This window comes from Engraulis encrasicolus, chromosome 10 (genome assembly GCF_034702125.1).
Source record: "Engraulis encrasicolus isolate BLACKSEA-1 chromosome 10, IST_EnEncr_1.0, whole genome shotgun sequence".
NCBI classification, from domain to species: domain Eukaryota; kingdom Metazoa; phylum Chordata; class Actinopteri; order Clupeiformes; family Engraulidae; genus Engraulis; species Engraulis encrasicolus.
The window spans coordinates 4,730,930-4,744,845 of NC_085866.1; the positions used below are offsets into that span (position 1 = coordinate 4,730,930).

The following is a 13,916-nucleotide window of genomic DNA, read 5'->3' on the forward strand; positions in this document are numbered from 1 at the left end:
CATAGAAAAACTAATCCACCTATCAATATGACCATGTTAATCCAACCAGTCTTTATACCCATATTACATGGCAAATCAGACACAGACTACAAGGCTAATTTTGGACATGGGGAAACCACACACACGACATGGCAACGTCTTAATGAAAGGGTGGCCATGGAAATGCTGAAAAGGCCTGAATTAGAATCGCACATCCTGTTAGATGCCAGATCTGACAAGGACTAGGCCGTAATGGTGAGGTGGCGCCAATGTCTTATCCTGAGCGTATCGCTCGGTGCGTAATTCCAAGAGCAGTATAATGAAAAGGAAGAAAGGAGTTGCACACTGGAGCTGAATGCAAAATCAAAAACTGTATTAAACAAAGCCGAAAAAAGTAAATAAAACCGATTTTTCGGGTCTAGCCAATCATCAGTGTTCCCAAACCTTTCTTCCTTTTCAAGGACTAGGCTGTAACATATCCTCTTGGACCTGGTGGTTCTCCTTGTTTGCTTTATTCGTTTCATTTCAACTGCAACCAGAGCGTTTTGGATTAAAATGACAGTTCATGTACCCATCTCCCGATCCTCTTCATTAACATTTAATATACAAACAATTTAACGTTTCGGGCAGCATGCTGGTGGAGCTTGGTGTCACGGATTTTATTTTCAGTTTTCATGTGACTTTGCTAGTCTACTTCGCTATTATCACCCGACATTTTTGCAGACGGATCGATGTGCATGTTTTTTTCTTCTTTGACAACAAGGTGTACTTTTAATCCAAGTTTAACAACCACAGCAAGAGCAGGAAGCACCACTGAGTTTGTGTACTCAGCAGCAGGCTCATGTCGGTGCAACATCACTCACACACCAGACACCATGCCACGGCATGATCGAAAAATGCTTCTCTCCCCCTAGCTTCCTCTTTACATGCGGCCTGCCTCAGACCTCCAGTGCAACTCAGAGCCCTGTCACCGGCAGAAATTCCTGATGACTGTGCATGGCGGTGTGTCAGCAGTGGAAGGGGTGAGGCGAATGGGTTGAGAATTCAGGGAAGTGCCGTGGTGGACCAAATTGTGGTTAAGTGTTAGAACAGCCATGTCCTCTCCAAAAATGTAAACTGGATAGAGGAGACAGGCAGTCGTGGACCATTTCACTGTGTGGAGATGGGCCATAATAAGGCTATCCATGACTATTGATGAAAGAACAAACTGCAGTAAATGGTGGAAACGTAATGCTATGTCTTCAGAAATGTCTACAATGTCTACATGTATGTCTACAATGTATGCTGCAAGATTTTCACAATCAAGCAAGCAAGCAAGCTGCTGTTTTGTCCAAGGAAATAAAGGCTGATTTCGTGCTAGTGATTGCATTGATTGCATTGTAGCCAAAGAGTAAGGAGAAGGATGTTGCACAAAACGCTCAGTGTACTGGACAACATTGCAATGCACATCCCAGATTTCACATCCCCTGCAAAACACACAGAACACAATGTTTTCAAATAAAAGCTCCTTCAGCGTGACTGTAATAGGTGCCATATCAAGATATATTTTCTGATATCCACAAATAAATATTTGTTTCTCACATCCTGCACCTTGTAAGCTTTGCATAGGCCTAAATAAGAAGAGGAAACCTCCTCTGTTCAAAGTACATTTAAATACCGCACATTGATGCAATTTTCACTGACAGCTTTATCTAATCTCTCACTCTCTTGGTCCAGAATTTACAATTGTGCATTGCAGTAAATGCGTTCACATTCTCTTTTTTGATGCTCGTGACACATACGTACGCTCTCCTGTTTTCCGACCCTCCTTACTTATTGAAGCCCGATACAGTAGTGCTGACTTTTACTATTAAAGTTTCTGAACTGTACACCACTAGTCTGTTGAAGAGGTTGAATATCTGCCTTGGTCAATTGTTGAAGAGGTTGAGTGTCTGCCTCACTCACTTGTGTGTTTTTTTAAAATATATTTATTTGGTTTTTGGCGCTTTTACACTTTATTAGTGGCAGGACAGTAGAGATAGACAGGAAATGCTTTTCAGAGGGACAGGGAAGGGTCGGCATAGGACCCAGATCAGAATCGAACCCGTGTCACTGGCATAGCAGCCCAATGTCCTACCGCTACAGCCACGGTAGGGCCCCATATTCACTTGTTGAAGAGGTTGAGTATCTGCTAGTGTTGCACCGATACCGATACCAGTATTGGTGGATCGGCACTAAAATGGTGGTATCGGTATTGGCGAGTACCAACAAATAGGGCACCGATACCATTTACAGGTGCTTGTATGACACTTAAACAGCCTTGAAATTAGTTATTTCATAGAGGTATTTCAAAAGTATAAAAAAGTTTTGCTGGATTCACTTTGTATTAGTCTTTTTCCTGTTTCACAAAGGTAGGCAGCAGCCTGACAAAGCCATGCATTGATTTTACATCCAAGTAGTATGCACTACAGCCCTTCATATATATATACATTTCAAATAGGGTGGTATCGGTATCGGTATCGGCCGATACTGCACAGCCAGGTATCGGGGCCAAAAAATGGTATCGGTGCAACACTAGTATGTGCTTTACTCACTTGAAGAGGTTGAGTATGAGCTTTACTCACTTGAAGAGGTTGAGTATGTGCTTTACTCACTTGTTGAAGAGGTTGAGTATGAGCTTTACCCACTTGAAGAGGTTGAGTATGAGTTTTACTCACTTGAATAGGTTGAGTATCTGCATTACTCACTTGAAGAGGTTGAGTATGAGCTTTACTCACTTGAAGAGGTTGAGTATCTGCTTTACTCACTTGAAGAGGTTGAGTATGCGCTTTACTTACTTGTTGAAGAGGTTGAGTATGCGCTTTACTTACTTGTTGAAGAGGTTGAGTATGCGCTTTACTTACTTGTTGAAGAGGTTGAGTATGTGCTTTACTTACTTGTTGAAGAGGTTGAGTATGTGCTTCACTTACTTGTTGAAGAGGTTGAGTATCTGCTTTACTCACTTGTTGAAGAGGTTGAGTATGTGCTTTACTTACTTGTTGAAGAGGTTGAGTATGAGCTTTACTTACTTGTTGAAGAGGTTGAGCCCGATGCGGTACTGTCTCCTCTGCACCACGTCGTTGTTGAAGGCGGGCGAGTCCCAGCTGTGGCGGCTCTCGCGCTGGTACGTCTGTTTCCCCAGCGACGGCAGCGGCTCGCGCAGGCTGTCCCGCGACGACGAGCCCGAGCTGCAGTTGATGGTCTCGTTGGAGTTGGTGGTGGAGTTGAGCGAGTCGTTGTCCCCGTCCGAGCAGCACGGCTGCTCCAGGCTGCCGGGGGCGAGAGGGGCCGAGGAGGAGGAGGAGAGCGGGGTGGCGGGCGGGTGCTGCTGGGGGGAGGAGGAGGAGGAAGGCGTGTCGGGGTAGTGGTGGTGGTGGTGGTGGTGATGGTGGTGCGCCATGTGGTGGGGGGGGATCTGCGTGGGTATGGGCCGGGCGGCGGGGCGCGTCTGGCCCTGGGCGGCGGCGCAGGATGATGACGTCATCACGGAGCGCTGGGCGCTGGCGTTGTGCTTCAGCGTGCCCTGCGGCGAGCCCCCACTGTCCTGGTCGTACACCATCTGCCTGGTGAGCGAGCCGCGGTCCGAGCGGTCGCTCATGTCCACGGAGCTGTCGCTGGGCGGCTCGATGGTCAGCACGGGCAGGTGCGGCCCGCGGAGCCGATAGTCTCGACACTCGGTGCACGGGGTGCTGCGTCTGCTGTTACTACTACCGGCCTCCGTATCCCGGCTATCCTCGCGCCCGCCCCCGATGCCGCCGCTGCCCCCCATGCCCCAGAACTCCGTGTCGGTGCTGCTGGGCGCGCGGTCGAGCGAGAGCGGCGAAGACGGCATGCCGTCGTCCATGTAGAGCGTCACGTCGCTGTAGGAGGTGGCCGTGCTGTCCTCGTGCATGCTGAGGCCGCCGCCCCCTCCGCCTCTCTCGCGGTCGCCGACCAGTACGCCCCCGCGGCGTGAGGAGGGCGAGGGGGAGGCGGAGGGCTGGCTGCTGGTGTTGCTCCAGATGCACTCGCCGTAGTCCTCGGCCGCGCTGCTGCTGTTGCCGCCGCCCACCTCACCGCTGCCGTCCTGGGAGTCCTCGCGGCCGCCGCGACACGTCAACGCGTCATCTATGGAGTCAGCTAGAGACTTGACCTGCAGAGGAGAGGAGAGGAGAGGAGAGGAGAGGAGAGGAGAGAGGAGAGGAGAGAGGAGAGGAGAGGAGAGGGGAGGGGAGGGCAGGGGAGGGGAGGGGAGAGGAGAGATGGAGGGAAGGAGGAGAGGGGAGAGGATAGGGGAGAAGAGGAGAGGAGTGGAGATGAGAGGAGAGGAGAGGAGAGGAGGACAGAGAAGAGAAGATGAGAGCAGGAGAGAGGAGAGAAGAGAAGAGAAGAGAAGAGAAGAGAAGAGAAGAGAAGAGAAGAGAAGAGAAGAGTAGAGTAGAGAGGAGGAGAGGAGAGAGGACAGAGGACAGAGGAGAGAGGAGAGATGAGAGGAGAGGAGGAAAGGAGAGGAGAGGAGAGTGCCAGATGAGAGGAGAGGAGAGGAGAGGAGAGGAAAGGAGAGGAGAGCGCCAACGGAGAGGAGAGGAGAGGAGAGGAGAGGAGAGGAGAGGAGAGGAGAGGAGAGGAAAGAGGAGAGAGGAGAGGAGAGGAGAGGAGAGGAGAGGAGAGGAGAGCAGAGCAGAGCAGAGGAGAGAGCAGAGGAGAGAGCAGAGGAGAGGAGAGAGGGGAGAGGAGAGAGGAGAGAGGGGAGAGGAGAGAGGAGAGAGGGGAGAGATGAGGAGAGGAGAGATGAGGAGAGGAGAGAGGAAAGGAGAGGGGAGAGGAAAGGAGAGGAAAGGGGAGAGAGCAGAGGAGAGAGGAAAGGAGAGAGGAGAGATGAGGGGAGGAGAGAGGAGAGGAGAGGGGAGAGGACAGGAGGGCAGAGGAGAGAGAGCAGAGGGGAATGCATTTAAAACGGAGGTCGGGAGAAACAACTTGGGTCTAGCAACAGTTTCAGAAGAATGAGTCATTAGCACACACCCAGTGAATTATAACAAGAGTGATTTCTAAAAGAGCACACGCACAGTAATATGTGTTGGGGAAATACTGAGTAGAGCTATACACAGCAATACAGAGGACAATAATATGCAAATTGTAGGGAAGTGCAAAGTATGCAGGCCTATTAAAATTTAGAGCAAGAGATTATGGATGACTAGGGTTAGTTTCGTATTAAATTGCTCATCAAGCATACACCTTTAACCGACATCCAGGAGAGAATTCTAAAATTTACTTACATCTGTAATACCCTAAAACGACCCAAAAACTTGCTGCCAGCTCTCCAAAATTGATGAGTAGCTAAAGAATATTCCTTCTGCCTGAACACCTCTGATTGCAAACTCCCAGAGAAAAAGGATGAGCATGTATTTCTCACACTCAGTGCCAACCCGAAAAAGATGAATGTGTAATCTCCATCCATCCCTCCCCACACTCTAGAACCTCCACTGAGTGTGTGTTCTGTTCCTGCTGACTGGGCCGCTTTGAGTGAAAGCCCTTGAATAGAAGTGATGCCATTTGCTTGATTACACAGCTGAAGGTGAGAACTCTGCTGCTTAGAAGACTCTAAATGACTACTAAGACATCTCTAATTGTCATCCCTGAGAAAATGAGTGTGTGTGTGTGCCCAGCAGAGGCAGACATTCTGGGTAATTACCTCCGCCAAGGAGGTTATGTTTTCGGTCGCGTTGGTTTGTCTGTTTGGTTGTCTGTCTGTCTGTTTATCTGTCAGCAGCACAACTCAAAAAGTGCATTTGTAGTTCGACAGTAAAATCCCTCCCACATATTCGCCACTAAATCACCAGCTGATCCCAATTAACTCTCCACTTCAGTCCACTGGAAGAGGTAATTACTGACAATCACCTGTCTGCACAGAAAGAATACAGAGGCTACAGCAGCAGGACACTTAACTCAATCCAGCTTCTCTACCTTGGCAGATGGATGGGTCGTTTTAAGTGAAGATGCCGTTTGAAGCCCAAGACAAATTTCCTCCTGGGGGCAAGTACAAGTACACTCTACTCTATGATGTTATGCAATTTAACAACTGAAAGAGAACCCCATTTTGATGACTGTAATTCAACTGACTTGAAAAATATATAATTGCAATCTCTGAGAAGAAGAGTGTGTGATCATTTCAAGTCAAGTCAAGACAAGTGTATTTCATTGTCAAAAGTCTATGTAACAAGGTTAGCACAGAAATTTGAAATTGCATTTGACCAGTCTCCAATGTGCAGTTAAACTAAACATATAGATAAGACTGTGATAATACTCACAAACTTACACACACGCACACAATGTGTAGTAAAAAAAACCCTAATATACACACTTCTCAGCATGTGTGTGTGTGTGTGTGTGTGTGTGTGTGTGTGTGTGTGTGTGTGTGTGTGTCTGACCTGTTTAGAGAAGGTGTCCTCCAGGTGTGTGTAGTCCCCTGCGGTGCGTCCCGTGGCGAGGGGGTGTGCGTGGTGGCCCGCGGGGGGGCTAGGGGGCTCCAGGTCGGGGCTGCTGCCCGTGTGCGTGGGCGGCGGCCGCTCGTCAAAGGAGTACTGCATGCGCATGTTGGACAGGATGATGCGACGCGTCATGCGGCTCTCGGAGGCGGAGCTACGCAGCCGCTGAAAGTTTTTGTTCATCCGGTACTGGCGGAACGCCGTCTGTATGGTGCGCGCGGCACGCCGACTCAGGAAGTAGCCGCCATACTTCCTCTCCAGCATCTCCACCTGACGAGGAGGAGGAGGAGAGAAGAGAGGGAAGAAAGAGCAGAGAGGGAAGAAAGAAGAGGAGGACCAGGAGGAGGAGGAGGAGGAGGAGAGAAGAGAGGGAGAAAAGAGCAGAGAGGGAAGAAAGAAGAGGAGGAACAGGAGGAGGAGGAGGAGGAGGAGGAGAGGAGGAGGAGATAGAGGAGGGAGAAGAGGAAGAGGAGCAGTAGGAGGAGACAAAGGAGAAGGAGGAAAGAGAGGGAGGAGATAGAGGAAGAGGAGGAGAAGCAGGAGGAGGAGCAAGAGAAGGGGAGTGAGAGGCAGGAGCAGAGAGAAGAGGAATGGAAAGGAGGAGGAGGATAGCAGGAGAGGAGGAGGAGGAGGATAGCAGGAGAGGAGGAGGAGGAGGAGGAGGAGGATAGCAGGAGAGGAGGAGGAGGAGGATAGCAGGAGAGGAGAGGAGAGGAGGACGAGAATGGAGAGAGGAGAGCCAACAGCAGGAGAAAGACGAGATTTTAAGATTGCAAGACGAAAAATGGGACGAGTATAACAAATGAAGAAACATGAAAGAGAAATGCAATGAAGAGAAAAGCCAGAAAAAAGACAAGGAGGAAATGAGGCAGGCGGGCAGGTGAATAAAAAAATAGATAGAATAGGACAGGGAGGAAATGAACATGTGGAGAGCGGGGGGAGGAGAGGAGAGGAGAGGAGAGGAGAGGAGAGGGGAGGAGAGGAGAGGAGAGGAGCGGAGAGGAGCGGAGAGGGGAGAGGAGAGGAGAGGAGAGGAGAGGAGAGGGAGATAGAGGAGAGGGAGATAGAGGAGAGGAGAGGAGAGGAGAGGAGAGGAGAGGAGGGAGAGGGAGAGAGAGGGAGAGGAGAGGAGAGGAGAGGAGAGGAGAGGAGAGGAGAGGAGAGGAGAGGAGAGGAGGAGATAGGGGAGAGGAGAGGAGAGGAGAGGAGAGGAGAGGAGAGGAGAGGAGGGAGAGGGGGGAGAGCAGGGGTAGAAGAGGAGGGAAAGGAGAGGAGGGAGGAGGGAGATGGAAAAAAAGAAGAGACAGAATGAATAATGAGGAGCGAGTGGGGACAGAAGAGTTATTACACATCCGATAGGGAGGCACAGACCAACAGGGACAGAAAGAGCCAACGGGAGGAACAGAGAGAGAAATGGAGAGACATGAAGTGAATGTTAAAGTTGGAGAGAGAGAGAGAGAGAGAGAGACAGAGAGAGAGAGAGAGAGAGAGAGAGAGAGAGAGAGAGAGAGAGAGAAATAGAGAGAAAGAGAAAGAGAAAGAGAAAAAGAGAGACAATAGACAGAGAGACATTAGGGTCAGCTTTGTCAAGTTAACATGCACTGGCACACTGACACAGTGGCACGACCTTATGACTGCCAAAACCAATTGGGCATGAGCGAAGCTAACGGAGTTAACACAGTGACGCAAGTTACACAGAGGCAGATTACTGTGACTGAGTGCTTGTGACAACTGTCAGGGGTCTCACCCCAACTAACACCATGTGATGTCACAGATGTCACCGCCTGTACATCAACTCACAATTAACCCAATGGGTCCGCGACGCGCGTGTGTGTGTGTGCCGGAGTGCTAGACGAATGGATAAACAAACGCCACATTGTGACTCGGTTACTAAACACACAAACACACACACACACACGTAATGTTTGATTTGCACCTCTTTTGGACTGAATACAGGCAAACTCCTGTAAACTCCTTCTCTCACTCACTCACTCACTCACTCACTCACTCACTCACTCACTCACTTGGAAAAGAGGCAATTGCCTCAATGTGACTATCCTTGTTAAAGGGGTATGCCACTATTTTGGGGCTTAATACAGTTAAAATCGTTGGCCGGGGTTTATAAAGGTGGTAACATGTCTTATTTTTCATGTTAAGCATTGTCTTGCTTTAAGACACGTTAAAAGAGGGATTATGTAGCTAAGCTAAGCATGCTACACGGATCCATTGACTTTCACTAGCTTAGCAACATGCTCCCTCTTTTAACTTGTCTTAAAGCAAGACAACGGCTTACATGAAAAATAAGACACTTTACCACCTTTATAAACCCTGGCCAACGATTTTAACTGCATTAAGCCCCAAAATAGTGGCATACCCCTTTAAATAAAGGAAACATAAAAAAACAGAGCATTTTTGCATTTAGCAACAGAAATTCACCGACACGGCAGAAAAACTGTGCAAACCTGGTCACGTGACTAAAGTGCATTTCCTCAGCGTTGAGGAGCACAAATTTAGGTGTCGCACCTCAATGGGCAGTGGTGTTAAATGAATACGTCTTTGCATGATGCCGGTCTGCACACACAGAGCAGCTTATACATCTGCCTCTATCCAGTAACCTCAGCATCCCCCTCCTTACCTCCTTGTCCTGGACACACACACACACACACACACACACACACACACACACACACACACACACACACACACACACACACACACACACACACACACACACACACACACACACACACACACACACACACACACACACACACACACACACACACGCACGGTCTCCACACCTTACCTTTTTATCCTGGAGGTCGGTGGACAGCTCATAGCTGTCGGACAGGGCTTTGCATTTCTTGTTGTCCTCCTCCTCCTGCTTGCGGAGTGCTAGGCTGGCAGGCTGGTGTCGGGTGCGCTGGGCCCAGGCGAGGCTGGCCGGGCTGGGGGGGGCCACCACACCCACGAAGGACCCCCGGGGGCCGGAGCAAGGGAGGCTACTGGGGCCGGCGCCGGGGATGGGGATGGGGATGGGGACGGGGCTGTCGGCGAAGCGCTCGGGGACCACGTGCACGTAGCTGGGGGCCTGCTGGCTGCGAGGGCTGTCCGAGGGGGAGGAGGAGTAGGGGCCCGTGGTGCCCGTGCCCGATGACGAGAGGTCTGCGTGGCGAGCCTCGATCTCCACACTAGCAGAGCAAGGGAGAGAGGGGAGACGTGTAAGGGGACAGGCACACTGACCGACAGACAGGCAGGAAGTAATAAAACTGAGAAAGAAAGAAAGAAAGAACGAGAGAAAGAGGGGCCATAAGAAAGAGAGAGAGAGAGAGCTTCGTTGCAAAATGACGCAGGCCGGTATATCCATTTTGGAACATTTTGGGAAATTTACATTTTTGTATTGGGCATTCCATTGCATTGTATTGCAAAAATGCACTTTATATAGGTTTAAAAAGTATGTTCTCAAAATATTTGAATGGCAAGAATTCACACCAGTTCAGGACATCTGAACAGTCATATCCAATAATAACATGCAAAAGTCAAAAATGGTGGATACGTCGTTTTGAAACGAATCTCTTCAGTTATGCAATATTCAGATTTGAAAGGGAGAAGCGTTCTGCTGCCTAATGAGGTCCTCTGTGCCTGCTGCCAACCCCTACACCCCATCACCTGCTGCACCCCTGCCTATCATTAGACCGCCATCTGAAAACTGCAGTCTACTCACTTAACTCTCTACAGACAGTATAAGCGACTTTCACTGCTGCATATCCGTTTTTACCAACCTGGTATCTCAAATAATATCTCACAAAGACATATCTGTATCCATCATTCCTTCTATGGCAGGCTATGTAGTCCATTGTCAGATTCAAACAACACCTGCATTATGTTTACATGCTTACGTGTGTGAATGACACCAAAGCTAAAATCCAATTGAAACCATCCTTCACTCCTGGAAATTAAATGTCCTCAGGTTCCTTCGTCCAGTGGCTATTTCTATCCTCACATGACATGCACAGTGGATGTAGCCACTAGCCAAGGGTCATGTCATATGTGGTGGTCCTACATCGATCAGACCTCACTTCTCTAATAATTCCTTGATGATTCATTGATGACATTAGTGTCAAATAATTCCTCAACATTGACAACGAAACGTTTCAAAAGCTAAACAAGGGATGCCTTTTTATGACATTCAAATGCTCACATGAACGTACGGTATGCACAGGCACAGCCTGCTTGTGTGTCCTCCTAAATGAACTGGGAGGCACATCCCGGGTTACATAAACAGGGACATTTTTCATATTCCTCTGCCTGCAGTACCAGCTCTCCTGCCGCCCCCCGCTTGCCTGCCTGCCTGCTTGCCTTGTCAGCGTGACATCCTCTCTGATAAGAATCACCAAGCCAAGCAGTCGTAAAAACCAAGGAAGCTTCTTTTCCACACCGTGAGCAGTTTACATCATCCGATAACGACATGAGGAATGACAAGCGCTGCCGTTCTGATTGGAACGTAACACATGCGCGCGCACACACACACACACACACACACACACACACACACACACACACACACACACACACACACACACACACACACACACACACACACACACACACACACACACTATATGTGCACGCACAGACACACAGAAACACACACGCACACACACACATTTTTCTTTTGAAGTTCACAGGAAGATCTTCTATCTGTAACGAAGCATCATTTTTTCATCATCATCATCATTGTTAATTTAAACAATAGGCTCTCAAGTAAATCTCTTTCCTTTCCCTATTGTCAGATTTCCCATTGTGTGGAATGAAAGCATGGGGTTGTCAGTCAGCAAGAATGGGAAATGAAATGTCTAATTATTATTGTATTGCATTCTTGTGTGTTTATGACCCCAGCAACTTCCTGAAAGTCCAACCACCCCACACCTCAACGAGGTCTGATTGGCCACTCACTTGCTCCCAGGTGTTTTAATGACAGGTCCACTCATCCTTGAGAATTGTATTGGGTAAAGGCAGTCGCACATTCATACACACACTCAAACACACACATGCACACACACACACCAGAACGTGCAGGCGCGCAGGCACACACACACACACACACACACACACACACACACACACACACACACACACACACACACACACACACACACACACACACACACACACACACACACACACACACACACACACACACACACACACACACACACAATCTTCACAAACAAACAAACAAAAACAGCCTACAGTTTGATTTGTCACCCACTCACACACACTCCAATTCCCCCCCACACACACACAGAATAACTAAACAACACCACCCCGACAACCTCCAGCACTGGCACACAGCAGCGCTAAACAATTACAATCACGCCTCCAGCACAGCAATCGGGCTCCTATTAAGGTGCTACATCAAAAGCATTAGTGTGACAAACTCATCCGGACTCTAATTTATAATCACCCCTGCCATGCAGCAAGCTAATTAGCCTTCATCAGAACAAGAGCACTATAAATAATATAAATACACACAACCTGTTTGCCAAAACACTTCTGCTATACTAAGGAAGTGTAACGTACACGGACAGAAGCAACAGAACACATTTACACGCACCTATTGAATATCTATTTACCAACACACACACACACACATTACAGAACACCTATGACAGACAAACACCTGCCCTAAAGAAAGAGGCCCTTTAAGCTCACTAAGGACTAAGAATGCATCTCCGAAACTTTGATGAACTCAATAAACTTTCAAACAGAGAGGAGTCCCTTACTAACCACACAATGAATCGTTAACACATGGTCCTTGCTATGCTGTCCAAATGGCTAATCTGGACACATGTCATTTTTTTTGTGTTGCCATCTTCCTGTTTGGGTGACAAGCAGGAGGAGCTGACCAATCAGGAGTGCCGAGCGTCTGAAGCATTAGGCCTGCCCACCAATCAGAAGCCTCGGAACCTGAAACAACAACTTGTAGATGTTCAACAGACAAGAAATCACAACCACAATACCTGCTTGAAAACAGACATATTCATCAAAAAAGTCTCGGCTGCAGACGGTTTCAGCTGGTCATGATAACCTTATGGGTGATAAGCCATCACCAAACTTTGCTCACACTTTAACACTTTTCCAAGGGGTTGCATAAGGGCTTAAAACCCATGACCAACCTCTAGTTAAAGATTTCAGGAATTTCTCTCTTACCCTTCACCACGCACTGCAGCAGCTCTCTCCAAAGTCTCTAGAAGTTTCCACCAAATCAGCAAATTTACTGTACACGTACAGTCACGTCTACTCAGGTGAGGTCTGTTCTAATAACTTTCTACGAAAGTTTCTCTGACAGAACCTCTGTGTCTCTTCTCACCAGATACTGTACAGTGCACACCAGCCTTCTGCTGCTGCTAAGGTGGTGGTGACACCTGAGAGGAGCGAGGAGAACTGTACTGCGTGGCACTGTATCCAAACCCAGCACTCTGTCCAACTGCACAAAAACACAGCTCATTCCAGCACCGACAAAAGAACACAAGAGAGGGGGAAAAAAATAAAAAATACCCGCCCGGTACACACACACTCACTCACTCACTCACTTTCAACCAGTAACAATGGCGACTTGACAAATTCTGCAAACTCACAGACACTTTAACTCAATGGACACATACACTCAACAGACACACACACACACACACACACACACACACAGTCATACACACACACACACACACACACACACACACACACAGTCACAGTCAGACACTCCCACAGTGTTCTCAGTAAGTCCATTCCAGATAGTCTGTGGCGTGTAGCATATAGACAGAGTGGTGTAATATTCCCGAGCTCTGCGTCTGTGTATCTGTGTGTGCCTCTGCTGCTGTTGTGTGAGAGCAGGTCAGGGGGTAACCCACTCTCCTCTCCTGTCACATGTCCCTCTGCTCCTCCCTTGTCCTGTTTGTGCGAGTGTGTGCGACAGGGAGAAAAAAAACACACAGTCACACACACACACTTGCTTACACATACAAATGCTCTCCGTCATGGGTTTGTTTGGCATACTGTTTCAGATGTAAGCTTACTACAACACACAGACACACCCTTGTGTTGCTGTACAGTATGTGTGTCCATAGACATCAATATGCACATAGACACATCCCACTATCCATGTGTACACAGTCACCCACACAAAAAACAAAAGGCGTAAACAATCAGCAACATACTTCCTGTGCAGGACAGGCATGTTGGCTACACTGCCGTGCCACACAAAAGAGAAAGTGCAGTAACTACGTATTTTGTGAAACCCAATTTTCTATTGAAAATGGTCTACCGATCACCTTCTTTATCTTGTGACAAAGCCTTATGGCCCGAATGGGTCCCATTTTAGAGATATTGCTATGTGACATTTGCCATAAGTAAAATATCAAACCTAATAAAACTTTGAAAGGCATTTTTCTCAGT

The 13,916-nt window shown here is 48.3% G+C and overlaps 1 protein-coding gene across 2 annotated transcripts in view; it reads right to left on the minus strand.

The window, feature by feature from the left end:
- Positions 1–13,916, minus strand: part of iqsec2b (IQ motif and Sec7 domain ArfGEF 2b) — a 52,258-nt gene that overhangs the window by 29,160 nt on the left and 9,182 nt on the right. The window contains exons 1-4 of one of the 2 annotated variants that reach the window (XM_063207886.1): positions 11,418–11,554; positions 9,268–9,652; positions 6,405–6,731; positions 3,027–4,129 (exon numbers count right to left, since the gene is read on the minus strand). In XM_063207886.1, coding sequence (XP_063063956.1) covers positions 3,027–4,129; positions 6,405–6,731; positions 9,268–9,652; positions 11,418–11,488 — 1,886 coding nt within the window. In that variant the 5' untranslated portion in view covers positions 11,489–11,554. Of the gene's footprint in view, positions 1–3,026; positions 4,130–6,404; positions 6,732–9,267; positions 9,653–11,417; positions 11,555–13,916 lie in introns of those variants that run through there. The other variant, XM_063207887.1, reaches the window with a different exon arrangement.